At 40.6% G+C, this 22,381-nt stretch overlaps 1 protein-coding gene and 1 non-coding gene across 6 annotated transcripts in view; one reads left to right on the top strand and one right to left on the bottom strand.

Annotated features, from left to right (window-relative positions):
- LOC105466706 (palladin, cytoskeletal associated protein) overlaps positions 1–22,381 on the top strand; it is a 433,580-nt gene that overhangs the window by 177,500 nt on the left and 233,699 nt on the right. For all 5 annotated transcript variants that reach the window (XM_011715817.2, XM_011715818.2, XM_071092848.1 and 2 more), the window contains exons 4-8: positions 8,023–8,089; positions 9,685–9,790; positions 12,250–12,324; positions 17,355–17,496; positions 18,023–18,046. In XM_011715817.2, the coding sequence (XP_011714119.2) occupies positions 8,023–8,089; positions 9,685–9,790; positions 12,250–12,324; positions 17,355–17,496; positions 18,023–18,046 (414 nt within the window). The remainder of the gene's footprint in view (positions 1–8,022; positions 8,090–9,684; positions 9,791–12,249; positions 12,325–17,354; positions 17,497–18,022; positions 18,047–22,381) is intronic.
- Positions 13,371–13,479, bottom strand: LOC112424034 (U6 spliceosomal RNA). Its single transcript, XR_003014686.1, has one exon. It is a non-coding gene; the product is annotated as a U6 spliceosomal RNA (small nuclear RNA).

Below are 22,381 nucleotides of genomic sequence, written 5' to 3'. Positions count from 1 at the left end.
TGAAGTGTGTTGTGATGTGAAATGTGGAATTGTTTCTGGTAACCACATAGGGTAAAGCCTTTGGTGCCAGGACCACTGCCATGCCTCTCTAGGCATAGATTCCATTCACTGGGTTTTGAAAACTTTTGGAGAAAAGCTAAACAAGTTTAAGCACAGCTTTGGCCATTCTTCATGTTATCTATTTGAAAATAACTTTTCATGATATTTTATGATGGCTCTATGCTTTGGTTTCTTCATCTGGAGAAAATTAAATTGTTGTAAAGGTTGAATGAGTTAATCCACTGGGGTGGTACCTAGCACACAGCATAGGCCATTATTATTTATAAATACCGTATTTTTATTTTTAAAAAGCTAAAATGTATGGATAAAAAGAAGATATAAAAGTCATGTCTAGGCCAGGCATGGTGGCTCATGCCTATAATCCCAGCACTTTGGGAGGCTGAGGCAGAAAAATCATTTAGTCCAGGAGTTCAAGACCAGCCAGAGCAATGTAGTGAGACCCCCATCTCTACAAAATTTAAAAAAAAAAAAATTTGCCAGGCATGATGGTGCACACCTGTAGTCCCAGCTACTTGGAAGGCTGAGGTGGGAGGGTCACTTGAGCCCAGCAGGTCAAGGGAGAAGTAGCTGGGATGGCACCACTGCACTTTAGCCTGGGTGATGAAGTGAGACACTGTCTCAAAAAAATAAAAAAGCATATCTAATCCCACTGCCTTATGAAAGTCACTCTTAATATTTTTATCTTTCCAATTTTTTTCCTACATATGAGTACTTAAATTTTGCTGTATCTACTCTTTTGAACTCTGTTGTTTTTTTTTCAATTTAAACTACTCTGTCACAGACACCTTTCCATGTCATTAAATGTTCTTTAAAAGCATTTTAATTCCTTTGTAGTCGTTCATCATTTATAAAGTTATGTGTCACTGACATTGCTTCAGTTATTCTGATCTGTGAATGATTCTTGCTGTGTTGGTAATTATAGCAACTGATTTAAAAGAGAGGAAAAGAAGCAAATAATAGAAATGAGAGAAAGGATGTATTTATTCCTCAAATCTTGAAAGGCAAAATATGCATAAAAGGATAAACTCCATGACTCAGTTCAGTAAAGTCAGTTAGAGATTTAAAACATATCTATACAATATATAAACATATTATGTTTATTTTATTTTTATATTTTATATATTTTACTTATATATATTAATTATATATATAATATGTATTTTTAATGGTTGATATCCATCTCTGTGAAGACATCCTTCTTGAAGTTGAAGCTATGTGTTGATTCACATCTAGTTTATTTCTACTCAGAAATATATTTTTTCGAGGAAGATATCAGATAGACAAAAAATAAAAATAATTACAACATAGCGTTTTCATAAGTATGAGGAAATGGACATTTTGATATATTGTAATTTTATACGTATCTCTGGGGAGGTGTAAAAACATGGAAATGATATATCCAATAACATTGGAATGATAAAATTATGGTAAATCCATACACATGAATTTGAAGCAACCATTAGACAATCATGAAGTGCCTATTTACTGACATGTAAAGGCATTTTACAAGAACTAAGTGGGAGAAAAAGCAATAATGGAACAGTATACATAGCATTGTCTGTGTCCACAGAGATAAACTTTGGAAGAACGTATTCCAATAGTTTCTAGGTGGTGGTATTCCAAATGATTTTTTTCCTCTCATTTTTGCTTCCATGTATTTCCTGGGTCTTTTCCCACCAGAAAGTATTACATTGGGTAGCTTTTGTTTGTTTGTTTGTTTGTTTTTGAGACAGAGTCTCCCTATGTCGCCCAGGCTGGAGGGCAATGGCTGGATCTCTGCTCACTGCAACCTCCTCCTCCCGGGTTCATGTCATTCTCCTGTCTCAGCCTCCCGAGTAGCTGGGACTACAGGCGCCCGCCACCACACCTGGCTAATTTTTTTGTATTTTTAGTAGAGATGGGGTTTCACCATGTTAGCCAGGATGGTCTCAATCTCCTGACCTTGTGATCTGCCCGCCTCAGCCTCCCAAAGTGCTGGGATTACAGGCGTGAGCCACCGCACCCAGTCAGCTAAGTTTTTAAAATGAAAAGGGAGCACCTTTTAAATTCAAGACAGGAGACTCATTTTTGTGACACTTCCACTGGCCAAAGCCCAGAGCATGATCGTTGGCGTGTGATTCCTTCACTCCGTGTGGGAGGCAGAATAGGAAAAGCTAAGGTTTAGGCAGGTCAATGTTAGGTGAACAGATGATAGTAACTACAAGGACTAGAACATGTAACTCTTTCAGATTGGAGCCTACATCCAAAACTGAAAGTGACGGTTAATAAATACGGAGGAAGATTTTTTGTTTGTTTGTTTGTTTTCCCCTGACCAGCAGGTGCAAAGCAGATGACTAAAGTGGGAACAGAGTGGGAGAGGAGGGAGAACCGCCCTGAGGGGAAGGCAGGGAACTGGCTGGCGCAGAGAGGGAGATTTGATCTGCCTCCGTTTGCAAGAACTGCTCTGACACCTGAGACAAAAAGTGACTTTCAGATTTCACAAGGGTTGGACAGGTGTGCAAAAGTTAGCAAATGTGTGCTTATTTCAGGGGTCACCAGCCTTTCTGGCCCCTTCTTCCTTTGAAAATCAGCTGGAAAAAAGTAGCAAGAATGGCTTTCTAAAGACAGGTCATCAGAAGGAATTTTTTTTTTTTAAATGGTTGAAACATTTTGAATCTGGTGAAAAGTAACTGTTTACTCTCCACAATTTTTGGCTACCTTGAGAGTGTCTGTGATAACTTCCATATGATTTTTGCCACCCCTCCCCTTCTCCTAAATGCTTTTATAATTCCAATAAAATGGTCTCTCTGGTTACCCCCGACCTTCTGATCGCCTTCCCTGGCTTTTCCTCAGGGATTCTCAGCTCCCCGCACCTCCTCACCACAGAGAAAACTTTCTTCTTGCCCGTAACTTGTTTTTGATGGTTTGTTGTTTGCTCCCTTTGTGTCCCTACTCCGCCAGTTAATCCTGAACACTGACTTTTCCCAGTCTCCACTCGCGGTGCCTACACGACCAGGTTCAAACAGGTCAGCCCCAGCGTCCAGGTCCTGCCTGTGTTTCCAGATTTGCCTCCCGTTACTGCCCCCAGCCTGCTGCTCTTCTCTCCTTCACGATCTGTGCCTTGTCCCCAGACAAGCGTTACCACTTCCCAGTTCTATCTCTTCATGCCAGCAGAAGCCTGGAAGGTGTGTGTGGGCAAGGCATGAAGCTAGGCCCTCTGAGGAACCCACATGTGCCCACCTCATGAAGGTCACGTGGTGTGGGGGGAAGGTCACAGACCACGAGGCTCAACCACAGGAGTGCCTGTCACCACTGCTTTCTAGTTGTGTGACCTTCTGCCAATTACTTCACCTCTTGGTTCCTTGGTTTCCTTATCTATAAATTGGACATAACTCGCTTCTTAGTGAGGTTCATTATGATGATGATTAAATGAGGTAAAATGCCCCACAGACGCCAGGCACACAGGACATACTCAAAAATCGGTAGTTCCCTTCCTAACCCAGCGTCCATCCTCAGGGAACTCAGCATTTTCTAGCAGGTATGATATTCTAGGTGACATGAGTGCTGTAAACAAGAACGCTGGGAGTTCAGAGAAAGAGCACAGAACAGTGCCCGGGCGGACCGCGGAAGATAGCGTATCAGGAAAAGACGTATAGGAGTTTCCTAGGGAGTGAAAACTATGACTAAGGGACAGGCATGGAAAACAAGCAGGGAGAGAGAGTCCCCACCTTCTCTGGGTCCTGGGGGAGCCTTCCTTGCCACCATCCTTAAAATTGCAACCCCCCAGGAAGTCCATCACGGCCCATGCCCCTCCCCTGCTTGATGATTTTCCTGCTTCACTCACCAACGTATCATGTACTTATTTCTCTTCTGTGTCCTCACAAGGGCAGGGGTGTGTGTGTGTGTGTGTGTGTGGTGTATGTGGTGGGTGTGGGTATTGTGTGGGGGAGTATGGTGTGCGTGTGTGGTGTGTGTAGTGTGAGTGTGGTTGTGGTGTGTGTGTGTGGTGTGGTGTGTATGTGTGGTGAGGTGTGTGTGTGTGGTGTGTGTATGTGCATGTGTGTGGCAGGGTGTGTGTGGTGTGGGTATGGTGTGTGTGTGGTGTGGGTGTGTGTAGCATAGGTATGGTATGTGGTGAGTGTGGTTATGTGGTGCATGTGTGTGGTGTGGGTGCGTGGGATTAGTATGGATGTGGTGTGTTTGCAGTGTGTGTGGTGGGGTGTGTGTGTATGGTCGGCGGTGTGTGTGTGTGGTGAGATGAGTATGGATGTGTGTGGGGTGTGTGTGTGTGTGGTGGGGTGAGTATGGATGTGTGGTGTATGTGTGGTAGGGTGAGTATGGATGTGTGTGGGGGGTGTGTGTGTGGTGTGTGGATGGGTGAGTATGGGTGTAGTGTGTGGGGTGTGTGTGTGGTGGGGTGTATGTGTGTGTGGTGGGGTATGGATGTGTATGGGGGATGTGTAGTGTGTGGTGGGGGGTGTGTGTGTGTGTGGTGGGGTGGGGTGAGTATGGATGTGTGTGGGGGGTGTGTGTGTGTGGGGTGGGGTGAGTATAGATGTGTGTGGTGGGGTGAGTATGGATGTGTGTGGTGTGTACGTGTGTGGTGGGGTGAGTATGGATGTGTGTGGGGTGTGTGTGTGTTTGGTGTGTGGTGGGGTGAGTATGGGTGTGGTGTGTGGAGTGTGTGTGGTGGGGTGAGTATGGATGTGTGTGGGGTGTATGTGTGTGTGGTGTGTGGTAGGGTGATCATGGGTGTGATGTGTGGAGTGTGTATGTGGTGGGGTGTATGTGTGTGTGGTGGGGTGAGTATGGATGTGTGTGGGGGGTGTGTGGTGTGTGGTGGGGTGTGTGTGTGTGGTGGGGTGAGTATGGATGTGTGTGGGGGGTGTGTGTGTGGTGGGGTGAGTATGGATGTGTGTGGTGTGTGGTGGGGTGTATGTGTGTGTGGTGGGGTGAGTATGGATGTGTGTGGGGGGTGTGTGGTGTGTGGTGGGGTGTGTATGTGTGATGGGGTGAGTATGGATGTGTGTGGGGGGTGTGGTGTGTGGTGGGGTGTGTGTGTGTGGTGGGGTGAGTATGGATGTGTGTGGTGGGGTGTGTGTGTGTGGTGGGGTGAGTATGGATGTGTGTGGGGGGTGTGTGTGGTGGGGTGTGTGTGTGTGGTGGAGTGAGTATGGATGTGTGTGGTGTGTGGTGGGGTGTGTGTGTGTGGTGGGGTGAGTATGGATGTGTGTGGTGTGTGGTGGGGTGTGTGTGTGTGGTGGGGTGAGTATGGATGTGTGTGGTGTGTGGTGGGGTGTGTGTGTGTGGTGGGGTGAGTATGGATGTGTGTGGTGTGTGGTGGGGTGTGTGTTTGGTGAGGTGAGTATGGATGTGGTATGTGGGGGGTGTGTGTGGTGTGTGGTGGGGTGAGTATGGATGTGGTATGTGGGGTGTGTGTGTGTGGTGGGGTGAGTATGGATGTGTGTGGTGTGTGGTGGGGTGTGTGTGTGGTGACGTGAGTATGGATGTGGTATGTGGGAGGTGTGTGTATGTGTGTGTAGTGGGGTGAGTATGGATGTGGTGTGTGGGGGGTATGTAGTAGGGTGAGTATGGATGTGGTATGTGGGGTGTGTGTGTGTGGTGGGGTATGAATGTGGTGTGTGTTTGAGGGGGTGTGGTGTGTGGTGGGGTGTGTGTGTGTGGTGGGGTGACAATGGATGTGGTGTGTGGGAGTTGTGGTGTGTGGTGGGGTGTGTGTGTGTGGCGGGGTGAGTGTGGATGTGGTGTGTGGGGTGGGTGTGTGTGTGTGTGGAGTGGGGTGAGTATGGATGTGATGTGTGGGGGGGTGTGGTGTGTGGTAGGGTGTGTGTGTGTGGTGGGGTGAGTATGGATGTCGGGTGTGTGTGGTGTGTGGTGGTGTGTGTGTATGTGGTGGGGTGAGTATGGATGTCGGGTGTGTGTGGTGTGTGGTGGGGTGTGTGTGTGTGTGTGGCAGAGTGAGTATGGATGTGGTGTGTGGGGGGGTGTGGTGTGTGGTGGGATATGTGTATGTGTGTGTGTGTGTGGAGTGGGGTGAGTATGGATGTGATGTGTGGGAGGGTGTGGTGTGTGGTGGGGTGTGTGTGTGTGTGGTGGGGTGAGTATGGATGTCGAGTGTGTGTGTGTGTGACAGGATGAGTATGGATGTGATGTGTGTGGGGGGGTGTGGTGTGTGGTGGTATGTGTGTGTGTGTCTTCACTGCATATCCCCCTTATGGAGTGCACACCATAGGTGTGCAGGTGGACTCAGCTCTCTGAATTAGGGTTACATAACTTGAAAGTCCAAGAAGTTCTGGCAAATAGAGGTAGAAAATGAAGTTGGAAATCATGAGGGTCATTAAATGACAAATTTTGGGTTTTTTATGTTACTGAGTAGAGACCCTAGTCATCTCATTTTTAACAGGGACGGTGTGCTCTAGGAAAATCTATCTGACACAGGGAGGGCAACGATGAATTTGAGAAGGAGATGGGAAGACAAGAATGGTTTATGGTAGTCCAGGCCCCAGGCGAAGAAAGCCTACGCTGGATGGTAGACACAGAAATAAGTAGGCAGGGACAGCAAACATTCCAGCAGAGTTACCTAAACATGGCTGTTTTCAATGTCAATAAAAGACTGGCAAACATATCACAGTAGAGTCACTGGAAGGAATACCAGGCAGCTGTACAAGAGAACACAGTGAACGTATGTATTCTAAATCCACTGATAGGCAAAAGTGGCCGAATGCCAAGTGAACATGTCATGTGAATCCATTTGTATTAATATGTACATAAATGTAAATATGTTGATATGCTGTATTAAACTTATCTGGGTCATGTGCGGTGGCTCACACCTGTAATCGCAGCCCTTTGGGAGGCCAAGGTGGGCAGATCACTTGAGGTCAGGAGTTCGAGACCAGGCTGGCCAACATGGTGAAACCCCATCCCTACTAAAAAAAAAAATACGAAAATTAGCAGGGCATGGTGGCACATACCTGTAATCCCAGCCACTCAGAAGGCAGGAGAATTGCTTGAACCCAGGAGGCAGAGGTTGCAGTGAGCCAAGATTGTGCCACTGCACTCCAGCCTGGGTGACAGAGCAAGATTCTGTCTCAAAAAAAAAAAAAAAAAAAAAAGACTTATCAGGAATAATACACATCAGACTTAATGTGGTATTTGGGAATGGCATTTAGGAAGGTACCCACTGATCTTTACTATTAGGCTGCACGATTCTGTGCTCTATGGTTATTTTCCTATAAGCATGTATTATTATATAAAAGAATATAAATGACCCAAGTTATATGTATCTTGGAAACATTAAGAATATACTTCGAACCATTGCAATTTTTTAAGTCTGTTGCCTAAAATCTCTTGACATGAAATATGCAAACATCAAAATCTGACTGCAGTTTACCTTTTGACTAAAAATCTAGTAAGTTGACCCTTTATTTAAGAACAGTAATAATGCAAATGAATTTGGGAAGGCATGATCCAAAATGAAAGGCCCTCTTATTCAAGAACAGAACCGCTGTCATACTCAGTTTTACCCAGGAGCCAGAAAGCATCTCTGATTAATGAGTAATAAAGACATTATCAGTCCTTACCCTGCAATCTCTGGAGAAGGTTACAGTTTAAAAGCATGGGTATTCTTCACACGGACACACACACATCTTTATTTCATAGTTTATAGCCATTTAAAAGTACGGTTGTGATGACCACGGTGATAAAAATGAAACTAATAATAAATATGCCATTAAAAGTATATTGCTTTGAAGAAAGCTATTTATAGTAGTACTTTTTAAAAATGAGTTTCTGAAGAAACAGTACAAATAAAAAATGGTCTGAGCCTGAATCACTCTATTTTATTGTGTGTTTCGGTGAAAAAGACTTTGTATGTTGTTTTATTTAAGGGAAATATAATTCTTTGCAATTATTATAGATAACACTGATATCTTAACTTTACCATTATCTTTAATACTTTCCCAGGTGCCAGTTCAACAGATTCCGACAGTGAAAGTTTAGCTTTCAAATCAAAAGCTGGAGCTATGCCACAGTAAGTGCCTACAATTCCGTCTATTATCTGGAAACAAAGAATGGCAACAGAATGGTTGGGGTATGAAACCATGCTTGCTGTGCTTTGAAGAAAAAAATCAACTGATGTTAATCAGAGACCAAATACTGAGGTTGGGACACAATTTTTTTTTTTTTTTTTTTTTTTTGAGACAGGGTCTCACTCTGTCACCCAGGTTGAAGTACAGTGGTGCGACATGGCTCACTGAAGCTTTGACCTCCCAGGCTCAAGTGGTCCTCCCACTTTAGCCTCCCAAGGAACTGGGATTATAGGCATACACCACCATACCTGACTAATCTTTTTTTATTTTTTGGTAGAGACGGGGTCTCACTATGTTGTCCAGGCTCATCTGGAACTCTTGGACTCAAGCGATCCTCCTGCCTCAGTCTCCCGAACTGTTGGGAGGGATTATAGGCACAAGCCACCATGTCCAGCCCCAACACAATTTTTAACTTGTAAATTTGAACTTTGAAGTTTGCATTTCGTCATTGATATGCCAGAATTTTACCGTATGCAATGTTAGTTTCAAAGACAGCGATCTAACTTAGTCTAAATGTATGGAAAGAGAAGTCACGTTAAGAGAAAATCAGTTAAATCATTACTAAAATGTGAGGACCAGTTTATTTATGCAAGTTGGAAAATATCTAATTAGGCCAGAAGTAGGTTTTCCTTTGGATACAATCTGTTTTTATTTAGATCTTGTATCTGAAATTCACAAAACTTAGTTATTCCTACAAAGACATACCAATTATTAAAATGTTACTATCTTAATTATTTGGCAAAAATAAAATCTACCAGAAATTTGTATTATGGAAAACTCCATAAATATTGAGTCTGTTCTAATAAATTTCTTTTATCTGCTAGTATGTACATAAAAATTATATCCATTCAGCATCAAATAATCAGTGATGCTAAAAGGACCTTGTAAGATTATTTGACCACCCCTGATTTTTGATAAGGAGCTCAAGTTTAGTGAAGTTACATGGCTTGCTTCAGATTTCACCGCCAGCTACTTGGCAAAGCTAGGCCTAGAAACCAACTCTTCTTAATCTTCTGTGAATACCTCACTAACTTATATGCACTAAGAGAACACAAAAATTCCAAGATACCCGCAACAAAATTAGAAACCAGAACAAAGAACAGCTGCTAGACTTAAAATGGACAACCAAAACTTTGAGTTAAATATAGGACCCTAACCCTAAACATTTCAAATCTCTGCTTATTAATAAAGATTGGATTTTTTTCCAAGTATTTTCTCTTAGGATTTTCAAGTTTAATATGTTAGCATCTTCAGCAGTGTCTCAGTTACATCAAGCTACTTTTCTTTTACTCATGTATTGATTTTGCTAAATATCTATAAGGTACATTCTATAAGGTACATGCATATACTGACCGCAGCTATTCTAGCTGTTGGTTATGCATTCCCATTGTGGAAGCAATTACAGTTGAAGTGGGTTGAGTATGCAAAAAGAAACCTAGCTTTTCTGTTCAAATGTTTCAAGGAATTATTTCTGCTAAAAAAGCAAAACAAAACAAAACAAAAAATCTGACTAAACACTCACCTTCCTATTTTCCAGAGCTCAAAAGAAAACAACTTCTGTTTCCTTGACAATAGGATCATCATCTCCAAAGACAGGGGTGACCACAGCTGTGATTCAACCATTATCTGTCCCTGTGCAACAGGTAAGTATGCCTTGAGCCAGAGCCCATAAGGGGTCGAACTCATCGGCAAACTTGTGGATTTTAAGAATATGACTTTGATTCTAACTAGTATACTCTCTTGAAATATTTTCTGAGTGGACACAAAATTCAGAGCAAAGAAAATTGTAGGTAGGGTTTCTCCTTTCAGTTCACTAAAAATACCTTTAACCAAAGCCACACCACCAATTAATCAACATTTGCATTTCCATTGGGAACTTCTTTCTCTAACAGCTAATAACCTGATAAAATGGTATCTGTTTTAGCTGTAACTATTTGATTATTCCCTCACATGTATATGCTCTTTCATTTAGCCAAATTTATTAGCTCATTACAAATTAAAAGACAAGTCTGCATACCAACAAAAAGCTTTCCCACTCCTAAAAGCTAAACAAATGAGAAAAAACAACTCAAATTCCTTGACTTCACCATGCTTTTTGATCTTGCTTTTATTTTATTGTAAGACTGCTATAGCCCTCAAAGAACACTAATATAAACTACTGGAAAGTAATTGTAATGAGTTTACTTTGCAAACACAAACAATATGAACTTTAAAAAAAAAGTTAAAAAAATTACATCTGGATGTCTCTAAATCATGATTTAATGAGTTTGTTCAAAGACAGCACTCACAGAAAGGTTTTCTCCCACAGTCTAGAAATGTAAACTCATTCCTAAGTAATGAGTATGTCTTACAAGTATCACCATGTCCTCCTTCAGCCTTTTTTACCTATTGAATGCTCAGGGGTGTTTCAGCCACTATAGAGGCCAATATGTTCTATCGATACGTGGAAAATACAAACAGTAGAGAGAAGACATTTGGGTCCATAAACTTGAATCAACCAGTATCAGTCACTCAGAGATAGCATATATAGTACATATTTCCTTTAAACCCCTTAACCAGAGTGGAATTTATATAAATATTTGATTAAATCAATGGACATTTATTGATATTTGATGTTTAAATATTGATAAATATTTATTGAGTGCTTAGTACTGTGCTAGGCATTTCATGACAGGAAAAAAATGTCACCCACCCCATTCCGAAATGGGGTGAATGTGACAGAATATATTTACATGTAAGACAGAAGCCTAGGAAATAGATACATACACATCTAGATATGTAAATACCATAGTAATGTAAAGAGTGTATTTTTAAATGGATTAAATTCTGTGAAGACATGGAATGGAAGGTAGTTTACCCCATGTTTATAGTTGGGAGAATGAAGCGCCCAGAGAAACTCCTTCACTTTCTTACTGCAGGCAATGTGACGTCAAGTAGTGCTCTGGAACCAGACTGCCTGGGTTTGAATCCCAGTTCTACCACTTCCTAACAGAGGAACCTTAAGCAAATAATGTAACCCTTCAAGCCTAGTGTTTTCATCTGTAAAATGAAGATGATAACGCTGTGTATCTCACAAGTTTGTCCTGAAGATCGAGTGAGTTTATCTTCATATGACACTTGGAACAGTCCCTGGCATAGAGGAAATATTAATACTATAATTAATTATACTATAATATAATTATATTTATTTATATTAATTTAGTATAATATAATTATACTAAAATATAATACTATAATTAATACTACAAGAGTGTTCACAAATTCTTGGGACATAAAAAGACAGTGAAAAGTGAAACCTCTTGAATCACAGGCCAGTAAAGTCTTCCAGGGGTAATGAATAAGCTCCATTACCATCCTAGCATCTCTACAGCTCTGCCAAAATTCTTCATGATGTCCCGTGGCATATTTAGACACACGATGCCAGATCACCATCATCTTGGGTTAAGAAGCTAACAACAGCTTCCATACGTGAATAAATCCAGATTATTGAAAAATAAGTGATAGTTCACAAAGAAATATTTTCCATTCACTACTCTGAAATCCTTATAATGTTTCTCCAGAGATGAATGTCATTCAATAGGTATTTTAGCACCTTTGTTTTTTGCACATCAATAAAAAAAATTTCTTTTCTCTCCTTTCCCATAATCCCTATGTCAAAAAAGAGTACAAGTTAAATAAGGATAGGTAGATGTTTGATAATTTAACCCTCCACTGCCGACAGCCAATGGCTTTTATGCATTGAATCCAAACTGTATTTAAAAGTAAAATACAATGTCTACAAGAAGTTTTAAAAAGACCCGTGTGGAAGTCCCACACACAGAAATCCATTTGGTAATAGCATTTAAAAACTCATGGATCCCCAAGGACCCAGGGAAATTTTACCTTGAATATCCTTTTGAACAGAGAAGAGTAACAGATGTGAGATGAGGAAGTGGAACAACGTCTGTACTGTAAGAGTAGACAAGTAAAATGATGTATGGCGATACTTTCATTCACTCGTTTCATTCAAGTGGGGCGATCCCCATAATGAAAGGTTTCTTCAGCCCATCTTTTAGGCGATTTATATATTTAGAATTTGATCCATGTGTCTCTGCTTTTGCAGGTTCACAGTCCAACTTCATATCTCTGCCGACCTGATGGAGCCACCACTGCCTACTTTCCTCCTGTTTTTACAAAGGTCTGACATCTGGAAGTCTCATTCTCTGTGTTTGCTTTGGTCCTTCAATTTCATTTACATGTGGCTTCATGTAGCAATCCTTAAAAATTAAAAAGAACAGATTAGTAGGCTGATTACCATGGTTACCTTTGGGATTAAATAGATATTTGTTGAACAACTGCCATGTGACTATAATCTTGTGATGGGTTCTGAGAGATGTGAGCAGGAACCTGATAGAGCCTAAAATCTAGTGGGAAAGCCAAGACAGGTAGAAAAAAGATTAAAAAAAAAAAAACAAAAACAAAAACACTGCTGTGTAGGAAATTGCTTGGGAAATCTAGCAAGTTTTATAGAAATTCAGAAAAACTGACTAATTTTCCATTTGTTGAGTCCAGAATTTGCATTGCCAGGCTGAATGGCATCCGTTTCATTGGTCAGCCTCTCAAGTCAGAAATGGTTCCATATAGCATTTCTTCTCTTCCTTTTTCCTTCCTTTTTTTTAGAGAAAATTATAAAACTTTATTAAAAGACATTTTAAAAGGCCCAAATAAATGGAGACATGTGCCATGCTTGCAGACCGACAGACTATAAAGTCATGACTCCCTGATTAATCTGTATTTAATGTAAATCTGGCTACAATTCCAACAGCTTCCTGGGTATTTTTGTTTTGTTTTGTTTTGTTTTTACTTTAAATTCTGGGATACACGTGCAGAACATGCTGGTCTGTTACATAGGTATACATGTGCCATGGTGGTTTGCTGCGCCTATCAACCCGTCATCTAGGTTTTAAGCCCTGCATGCATTAGGTGTTTGTCCTAATGCTCTCCCTCCCCTTGTCCCCCACCCCCCGACAAGCCCCAGGTGTGTCATGTTCCCCTCCCTGTGTCCATGTGTTCTCATTGTTCAACTCCCACTTATAAGTAAGAACATGCGGTGTTTGGTTTACTGTTCCTGTGTTAGTTTGCTAAGAATGATGGTTTCCGGCTTCATCCATGTCCCTGCAAAGGACATGAACTCATTCTTTTTTATGACTGCATAGTATCCCATGGTGTATATGAGCCACATTTAAAAATATGGAACGCTTCACGAATTTGCGTGTCATCCTTGTGCAGAGGCCATGCTCAGCTTCTCTGTATCATCCCAATTTTAGTATATATGTGCTGCCAAAGCAAGCACAGGTTCCTGGTTTTTAATTGTTTGTTTGACGTAGAATTTAGCAAAATAATTCGAAAAGTTGTATGGAGGAAAAACAATGGCTAAGAATAGCTAGGATACACCTGAGGAAGGAAAATAAGGTAGTGTTAGGAAGGAGTGGGATTTGTCCTATGAGATAACAAGACGTTTTAAAGGGATAGTAATTAGGGCAGTATGGTCCTGGTATGAGGCTAGAGAAATTGATGTGAAATCAGAGTAGAGGCCACAGAGATACTGAATACTTACAGAAACTTGCAAATCACTGGAGAAAGAATTGATTCTTCAGCAGAGGTGAAAAAGTATCCAGTTGGACTCCTACCTCATACTTCTCACAACAAACAATTCCTAGTAAAGACAAATGTGAAAGCAAATCTATAAAACTTTTGTGAGGCAGAAAAGAAAAGCATTTTTGTAATCTCCATTTAAGGAATGATTTTTTTCCCTTCAGTTGGTTGAATCCAAGCTTTATAAAATATCTTTTCATAAGCAGTTACAGTATTTCCAGTTGGGCACAGGCAACAAATGTTAACAAGTGGTAACGACTTGGAAACTACCCTCCTAGCTAGGCTGCTAGAAAAGAAGTCATGTAAAACCCTGCCTAAAACTATGTCAATCTGATAACCAATGAAGTCTTCCTTTGATGTTAAGAACAGAACATGTTTACAGAGGGGTGGACACTCCACATTTAGGATGTAGTTTAAGAGTTTTGCAGAAGCAGCTTCCCAAGGTCATCACCAGAAAAGGGTGTGTTGCCCGATGTATTGGTAACCAAGATACAGTTGATTTGGGGGTGCCAGGGCCCAACACGCCTCTTGGTTTAAATAAATAAAGTCCATGCTAGTGGCACAAGGGAAGGAAGAAAGGATGCGAAGTTTTACTTTCTTTCACTACTGGGCTTTCCCGCATGGGTCTGGCATGTGTAGATGTTATGGAATTCCTCCTGGGCACTGAGAGGAACTCTCAAATACTAAGTACAAAATCCTGTTTCCTCCCTTGCAGTCCAGCTCCTGCAACATAGTCATTCTATTAGTGGTCTTTCCCCTTTTCCCAAAAGAAAACCATGAAGCATTCTTTGTGCTAACAGCACAACTTTAAAGAGAAGTAAACCAAAACTCTGTTTTTCATATAGGTTGATTTTTAAGAACTCTCAAACTGTCAATTCACTGGAAGCTCAGAGCCACGGGAAGCTCAGAGCCACGGAAGCTCAGAGCCACGGAAGCTCAGAGCCACGGGAAGCTCAGAGCCACTTCTCCAGCCTTCCACTTTCTGTGTCTGGACCATGGAACATCTCTCTTCTGCAGGGCTGTTCCCTTCCTTGATGCATCTGCTTTTCCCTTTCTCACTTTAGGCAGCTTCTGTCTCTAATTTGCAGGGTCCTTCTAGGCCTGGTCTCTGGTTTTGGAGGGGTAGGTTTAGAAAATAATCCTGCTGATCTCTGTAAATCAAACTAGCCTTTACTTTGTCACTCACAGCACCTTCATTGGGCTTTCTCTTAGGCATGATGATGACAATCAATGGCAGGTGGGCTGGCTTCCACAGTCCAAGGGTTGCCTCCATCTGTTTTCTCATGCTACTCTGGAAAAGATTCCTAGGTCCTAGGTCTCACAGCTGGTCGGAGGCAGAGCCAGTGCTCCTGCCTGCAGGCCACCTGGCAGATTGGTGGGTTGTGGACCACAGGACTGTGGATAGTATGGACGTACATGTGACATTTCTCCCCAAATAGACCCCTCCAAGGAAGCACAGTGTCAGGCGGACTTGATGGTATGGCAAGAGGGGTCCTTATATGGATCCTGAAACCCCCAGGGCTCCAAGATACTACACAAAGTAGATGATCCAGGTTGCCATGTGCATCCTGTAAAGGTTGGCATTCAGTCTCCTTTGGGACTCCTTGTTATGTTCCCGAAGGTTCTCCTAATGGCTTACTATGTTTAGCCATGGCTTTTGCCAAGATAAAAATGTTAGCTCCAGGAGGATCCAAATGGCAATCCTGGAATAACTGTGGAGCTTTGACTGCTTAAGTTGCTTGACATCTACCCATTTCCTACATCTCTGACTTTCTGACACTGAAAAAAAAAATACCTAATCTTAGGAATAAATCAAAGTCTCTTTCGGTGCCTCAAAGCTGAAGCATGAAAAATATTTCAGTGCCATTTGTAGTCTATCCTGAACAGCTTCCTGAACAAGCCTAGAAACATTTAATAGGTTAACCCATAGAAGCTGGACCCCGTAAGTGACATTTACCCTGTTTTGATCTAATAAATTAGCTATTCTATGGACCCAGTCACAAAGAAAGAAAAATACTATTTAAAATCGGAGATTTTCTCCATTTAAATATAAGAAAGAAGAAAGAATGAAGTCAGAAATAGTTGATCATCTAAACCTTTTCACTTAAAGACATTCTAGTTAACTACCGAAATGTTTATCAAATGTCTTCTCAGACTTCACATTAGACTTTTATAGTTCTTCTGCCAACGTCATAGGCTTTTAGAATTTCCTCAGCGTTTTAGCACACTTATTGCAGGACATTGGTTACAGAATTGGTTTTTCCAGAACATCATTTCTTGTCCCATCAGATAATTTTAGCACACATGCATACAAACAAATAAACAAAAAAATTCACACTTCCTAATGTGAATTTGTTTGCTTTTAGTCTACATATGGGTAAATTATGTTTGAGTTATTTTGAGAGTCCTACACCCCACATTTGATCCAATATTCTTTTTTTGAGATGGAGTCTTGCTCTGTCACCCAGGCTGAAGTGCAGTGGTGTGATCTTGGCTCACTGCAACCTCTGCCTCCTGAGTTCAAGTGATTCTCCTGTCTCAGCCTCCCCCAGTAGCTGGGATTACAGGTGCCTGCCACCACGCCCAGCTGATTTTTGTATTTTTAGTAGAGACATGGTTTTACCATGTTGGTCAGGCTGGTCTCGAACTCCTGATCTTAGGTGATCCACCCACCTCGGCCTCCCAAAGAGCTAGAATTACAGGTGTGAGCCACCACGCCTGGCCTAGATCCAATATTCTATAGTCAGAAGTTTAAATAGTAAGAAAGTTTAAAGGGCCCTTATTGCTAGTTAATTCTGGAGAAGAAGGGTAGAGAGAAGATATATGTGAGGGAAATATTAATGTCCTGATATTTAAGAACAAGTATAAAATCTTTACCTCTTTGTATCTATAAAGCCAAATTAATTTCTAATCTGTTGGATTGTAAAGATTTATTGGTCTGGAGTTGGAGTGCGGTGGGGGACAACAAAGGCAGGAGCCAAGAAGGAGGAAATGAAAGTCAATAAGGAAGAAGTGCAGCATGTTTCATTACTTTACTCAGAATCTCAAAATGAGAAAATACAGAAACCCCTTAGCTTAATAAACTCAACATCAGAAACTAGTCGGGCAGAGGTGGTACATGAAAAGGCCGAGGCATGTGAAAACAAATGCATGTCTTTTTTCTCTTCTTGTCTGGTTTTCATAAGAATCTACTTTTATTTAGAGTGTGATTGTTTCAAGAAATTCACATTCCACCCGCTTCCTCTTAAATGTAGATAAAGAAAGTTAACAGTGGTTACCATCAAATTCCATAAATGGAGAGCAGTCAGTGCAAATTCGCAGACAGGCCAGAAAGCTCTGCAGGACTTTGGTAAACTTTACTCATTTTATGACTTGGAGAGGGTGAAAAGCTGATAATCAGTGGGTTCAAAGGTGTTTATCCTTACCTGAGTCAGTACTAATTATTTTATGATGCAAGTTTTGCATTTTGTGTTTGTATCTGTTTTGTCTAGGATTTGGAATTTTTCTTCTGTGTTGTGAAATTGCTTAAAAATGCACCAAAGTCTGATGGGGTACATTTTCCTTGAATTTCAGGAACTTCAAAACACAGCTGTGGCGGAAGGCCAGGTGGTGGTTCTGGAGTGCCGGGTCCGAGGGGCACCCCCTCTGCAGGTCCAGTGGTTTCGGCAAGGGAGTGAAATCCAAGACTCTCCAGATTTCCGAATTCTACAGAAAAGTAAGGAGAAGTGCCCATGTCCCGAAGTCTGACCATTTTATTCTCTCCAGCTTCAAGAAAACCAAGAAGGGCTAAGTCATTGAGATGAATTGATCTCTATTTTCAAAGAGTGGCAAGATTAGATAATCTACAGTGTGTGTGTTGAAATCCAGTAATGGAAACTGTGACCCCCTTGAAACTCTAATGAAAGTGACATATTCTTTCTTCTTAAAAAATGCATGTATACATTTGGACTCAAATTTGCATCAATAATTTTAGGAGGTTCACAAGGCTCCTAGAGCCCATCTATGAACTGCAGTTGGAAAAATGTCCTAGTGTAAGTTGATACAGGAATTTGAGTTTCTATGTTTTATAGAAATATAAACTGATCTATCACTTTATATCTTTTGTATGATGGAGTTTGATTGTAACATTTCTTCAGTCATGTCCTAGATAAGGTAATGGAAAGGAAGAAGTAGGTTTTTTTTATTAATGGAATCCCATTCTAATACTTTGTTCTAATTTATTTTTTTCATGCGGCTAACAGAACCTAGATCTACAGCTGAACCTGGTAAGAATATTTTTAGGGGTTTTTTTGGTGGGAGAGAGAGCGGATAATGTAACTTTTGGGTCTCAATAGTTCTTTGTTTCTATCTTAAAGCCGTAAGCAAAACAATGTTTTTGTGGTTCCCTGGAAATGTGAAACCCCCTTAAAGACAATATCTTCTTTATCATGGAGTCTGTACACTGCATTTTACATCAGTGTCTTTATTAGCAAAACATTAAGTTCCATTCAGACAAGAAGGTCAAGCTCAGTGACTTCAGGCTTTTTAAAATACAGTCTTTTAGGCTCAGAAAGCAAACTAAGCTGATGATGAAAAAACATCCTCCTAAAATTCCAGTAGAGAAGGACAATCTACTGCATGTTTGTACTGATCAGAACCCACTAACAACCCCAGCTTAGAAATGTGTCTCAAATGAGAGCAGCTCAAAGAGGTAAGCAAAATGGACCCCCAGGCATTTCTCATTTATGTGCTCTGAACCATAAACTTTTACTATTCTGCAAGCATAAAGAAAGTCATCTTGCCCCCAGATCACTCTTAATTATCAGGTCGTTTGACCAGATCACAGTGCTATGTGATCCAGCTGTTCCCTGCCTCAGATATATTGCATGTTTATGTTTCCTCGTGGACTGAAACAGTGTTTGTAAAGGAAACAAATTTTTGTCTAGGTACTACATTGTATGTCCTCCGCAAGATTATTTACTTTTGTATTTTTCCCATCTGCAGAGTCACAGTTTCACTTATTTCTGAACAAAGGGTAGAAAAACAAGTCATTTTCCTGTTTCTCCTGTTTGTTCCTCTGCTTCAGTGTCGAGCGGATCTTGCCACATGTGTCTTAGGAGCCATGACCTTGCTCTGACTCTTCTTGGGGGAACTGGAAAGTTCTCTGTGGGCCACTGCAGGTCAGATTACTGCAGTCAGTCCCTGAACCTCTCACGTCTGTGTACTGGATCTTTAAAAGCAGAGTTTGACCCTGTTAGGATCCAAAGCTTGAGGGAGGCTGAGTAGCATCCTTAGGGAACAACTGGAATTGATCTGCCCTCCTGTCATGAATTACAAGCAGGGCAAGTCACCCCACTTAATGTGTCAGTCATCACATCAAACAGTGTAGTCACTTTCCAGACTGTGGAAATATACAACTGCATATTTTGTCTGTGAAATGTCTTAGAATAAAATTGCATAATACTACTTTTCTGATACATGGATTTTCTGAGATTAAATCTGCTGCATGAGCTAATATGGGAATCCTGTAGGGAGTTAGGGCACATCTTGTGTGTTTGCTGTTTTAAACAACTTTAGATAGATAGGTAGATATAAAAGTAGGAACCAAATATCTTTTATCTACAAGAAATAGCTTATTATATGAAACAAACCTATAAAGCAATTTATGTCTTTTAATGCTTTGTGTATAAATAAGACTAAAATTTTGAGCCAAAAATTGTAAAAATGTTACTGCTAGCATGACTTAAGGCAGCCTTTGACATTGCGTTTTGGATTCAGAGTGAACTCCTGCAACTCTCTTTTCATTGTGTTGTTATACGTTGTCATCATGCACATAGGTGATGATGACTTATCAAATGTAGGTTGGAAAATCACAAACTGTCATCTGCAAAGTCAAAGCATTGGTTACAAACTGAGCAGCTTAGTTTTCAGTATGTGTATATTTGAAAATCGAAAACACTCAGAATATACTGGCTAAGGAAGAATAAATTTGGATGAGGAGGGAGGAAGGAAACATCTCCACTGAGCCCTGCGTCCTCCTCACTTACCCTACACACACTCCTTCTGTTTCACATCTACCCCGCGCCCTGCGTCCTCCTCACTTACCCTACACACACTCCTTCTGTTTCAGTTATAGTTTGCTGCTTTGCTTCTAGAATATAGTTTTGATCGTGAATTATTTAATAAAATTAGTCCTAAACAGCTTCATGGAATCACCTGACCTCTAGAACGTTCTTCAATGCCATTTGCTTTAACGTAGCAAAATCATGCAGAAAAGAGCAAGCTATGGAAGGCTTTCCTTTTAAATCCCTTGTCCTAGCAATGCAGAAAAATTTTTCCTCTGTGTGTTCACTGAATTTTCTTATTTACATACTTAGATCTGAAAGCGTTTAAGAAAACAGACTCCTTCTTTCCAACTACAATAATAGCATTTTCTGAAAAATTTCTCCTGGCAGAGAAATATTTCAAGCAAATCTGTCAATACACCAGAAACAAGTATATAGTCAGGAGCTATTAAAAACTAACACAGTGAGTTTTCCTGACCGATGATTTCTCCACAATTGTTTTTACCATGACACTACGAGACTTTCTTCTTTCCCTTTTCCAGCGTTAAAATGCTCTGCTTCAGGAAATCAGCAGTTGGCATGCAGCATTAAATAAAATCCATGATCATATTTTTTAAACAAAAACCCTTAAGCACATGAATGACTACTTAAGTGACTAATTACATGAGTGGTTATGAGTAAGAACTTCAGAACAAGCAAATGTTACAGCATATTTGTGCTTAAACAATGTTTTGTCATGCCTGTCAAAACTAGGTATGATTCTTTTACTAGTTGCCAAGTGTTTTCCTTACATTGACCTTGAAGTTGCTATGTCAGAGGAAAAAAACAAAAAATAAATATGACTGTTTACCTTCTTTGAATGACCTGATTGACTTATATCTAATGGACCTCTGAGCTATTCAACTGTATGGAAGTGTGTAGGAACTGGCTTCCCTAAAAACTGTTTTCTTAGCCATTGTTAAGTGGAAGGAAGAAAAACAGACATGGCTACAATACATCTGAGGCAAGAGATACATTTTATAGGACTAGGTCAGTGATATTTTCCAAATGCTAACACATAAATAACCTTTGAAATTCAGGAAAACATTTAAGCATTCTGTTTTTGTTACTCTCTCTTCCTACCCTCTTCCTTTCCTCTGACAGAGACACTCTTGCTCACTCTCTCTCCCCTCTCTGTCTCTTTCTCTCCCCTCCCCTCCTTCATTCCCTCCCTCTCTTCCTCTTTTTCCATCTCACTCCCTCATTCTTTTTGTTTCTTTTTTTCTCTTCTCTTTACTCTCTTCCTTATTCATGGGCAAGATGTTTTAAAGCTCCAGAAATAAAATTGAAATTCCCTAGTACCTAGATATAGCCCCATTAGGAATTAGATATTTAGATAAAGAAGGAAATAGCAGGTTGTCTCCAAATGCATCTGTGCAACCGAAACAGGTTTTTCTTGTCACTGCTGCGTCGTATCTGTCTGATGTGTTTTACACTCCCCTCTCTGTCTAGACAGAAGTCAGCTTGCATCACAAATCTTTTCAGACTGTTTTGTGAATTAATAGCTAGTTAGCTTACTTAAGACCAACATCCGTTTGTCATAGTACCTTCTCTGACCTTCTTTGAAATTCTGACTTTGTACTGATAGAATCCTTCAAAGACTAGTCTGGGGGTGGGGGGCACAGAAGACTCATTTGACAGCTGTTAATACTCAGTCTCTTACTCATTCAGCTGTCTGGAAACAGCCACAGACTGTGTTGAGTTACTTCTATAGCACTGTCTAATAGTGTGCAAAATTAAAAAAAAAAAACGCGTCTTACTGGTTGTGGAATTATATGTATAAAAATATATTGCCTCCTGCTTTCAATTTTAAGTTCTGCTGACCAGTGTGACCCACGCTAGATCTTGTGCAGTAGAGTCTAGGCTTGATTCTGCAATTCACAATATAAAGTAAGTTACACTTAGTTAAATGTACTAAGGTGCTGTTGTAGGAGGGCAAAGATAGGGATGTTTCTTGAGATCCCAGTAGATCGTATGCAGTAAAACCTTAATGCATGTTCTAGCTTAGGATGGTGGGTTGAACAAAAGTAGGCCATACGAAACTTACAGTTCACCAAGAGTGTGACAGGTTGCCCTGGGGTGCCACACCACGCTGACAGGGATGCTGTAATATATTTGAAATTTATTTATGCAAACACATTCAAACTTGACATTTGACAGATATGACACGATGACTGGCTTGAACTAGTTCAGAATTTCAACATTAGATCACCCTCCATTCTTTTCTATGACATAATCTCTTTGTGAAACTGAGTTTTTGATGAGTGTGTGATAAAAAGTAAGTACCTCATGAAAATCCATGTGAAACATGAAATGAGGCTGGCTCATCGAATCTGATTCCAAGAGAGGAGGCACAGTGCCCAGCAGATGCACACAGCCATTAGTAAGAAATAGTGGCTATTTAAGAATAAAATCATACTATTTTTCTTTCAATTTGTATGTAGTTTTAAATACTAAATTGTTTAGGCATAAATACTTATTAAGTTCTTTGGAAATAACTGTGTAACAAACGTAACT

The sequence above is a fragment of the Macaca nemestrina genome, chromosome 3, assembly GCF_043159975.1.
Source record: "Macaca nemestrina isolate mMacNem1 chromosome 3, mMacNem.hap1, whole genome shotgun sequence".
NCBI classification, from domain to species: domain Eukaryota; kingdom Metazoa; phylum Chordata; class Mammalia; order Primates; family Cercopithecidae; genus Macaca; species Macaca nemestrina.
The sequence above is the reverse complement of the archived record's forward strand: the minus strand, read 5'-3'. Positions and strand labels throughout refer to the sequence as shown.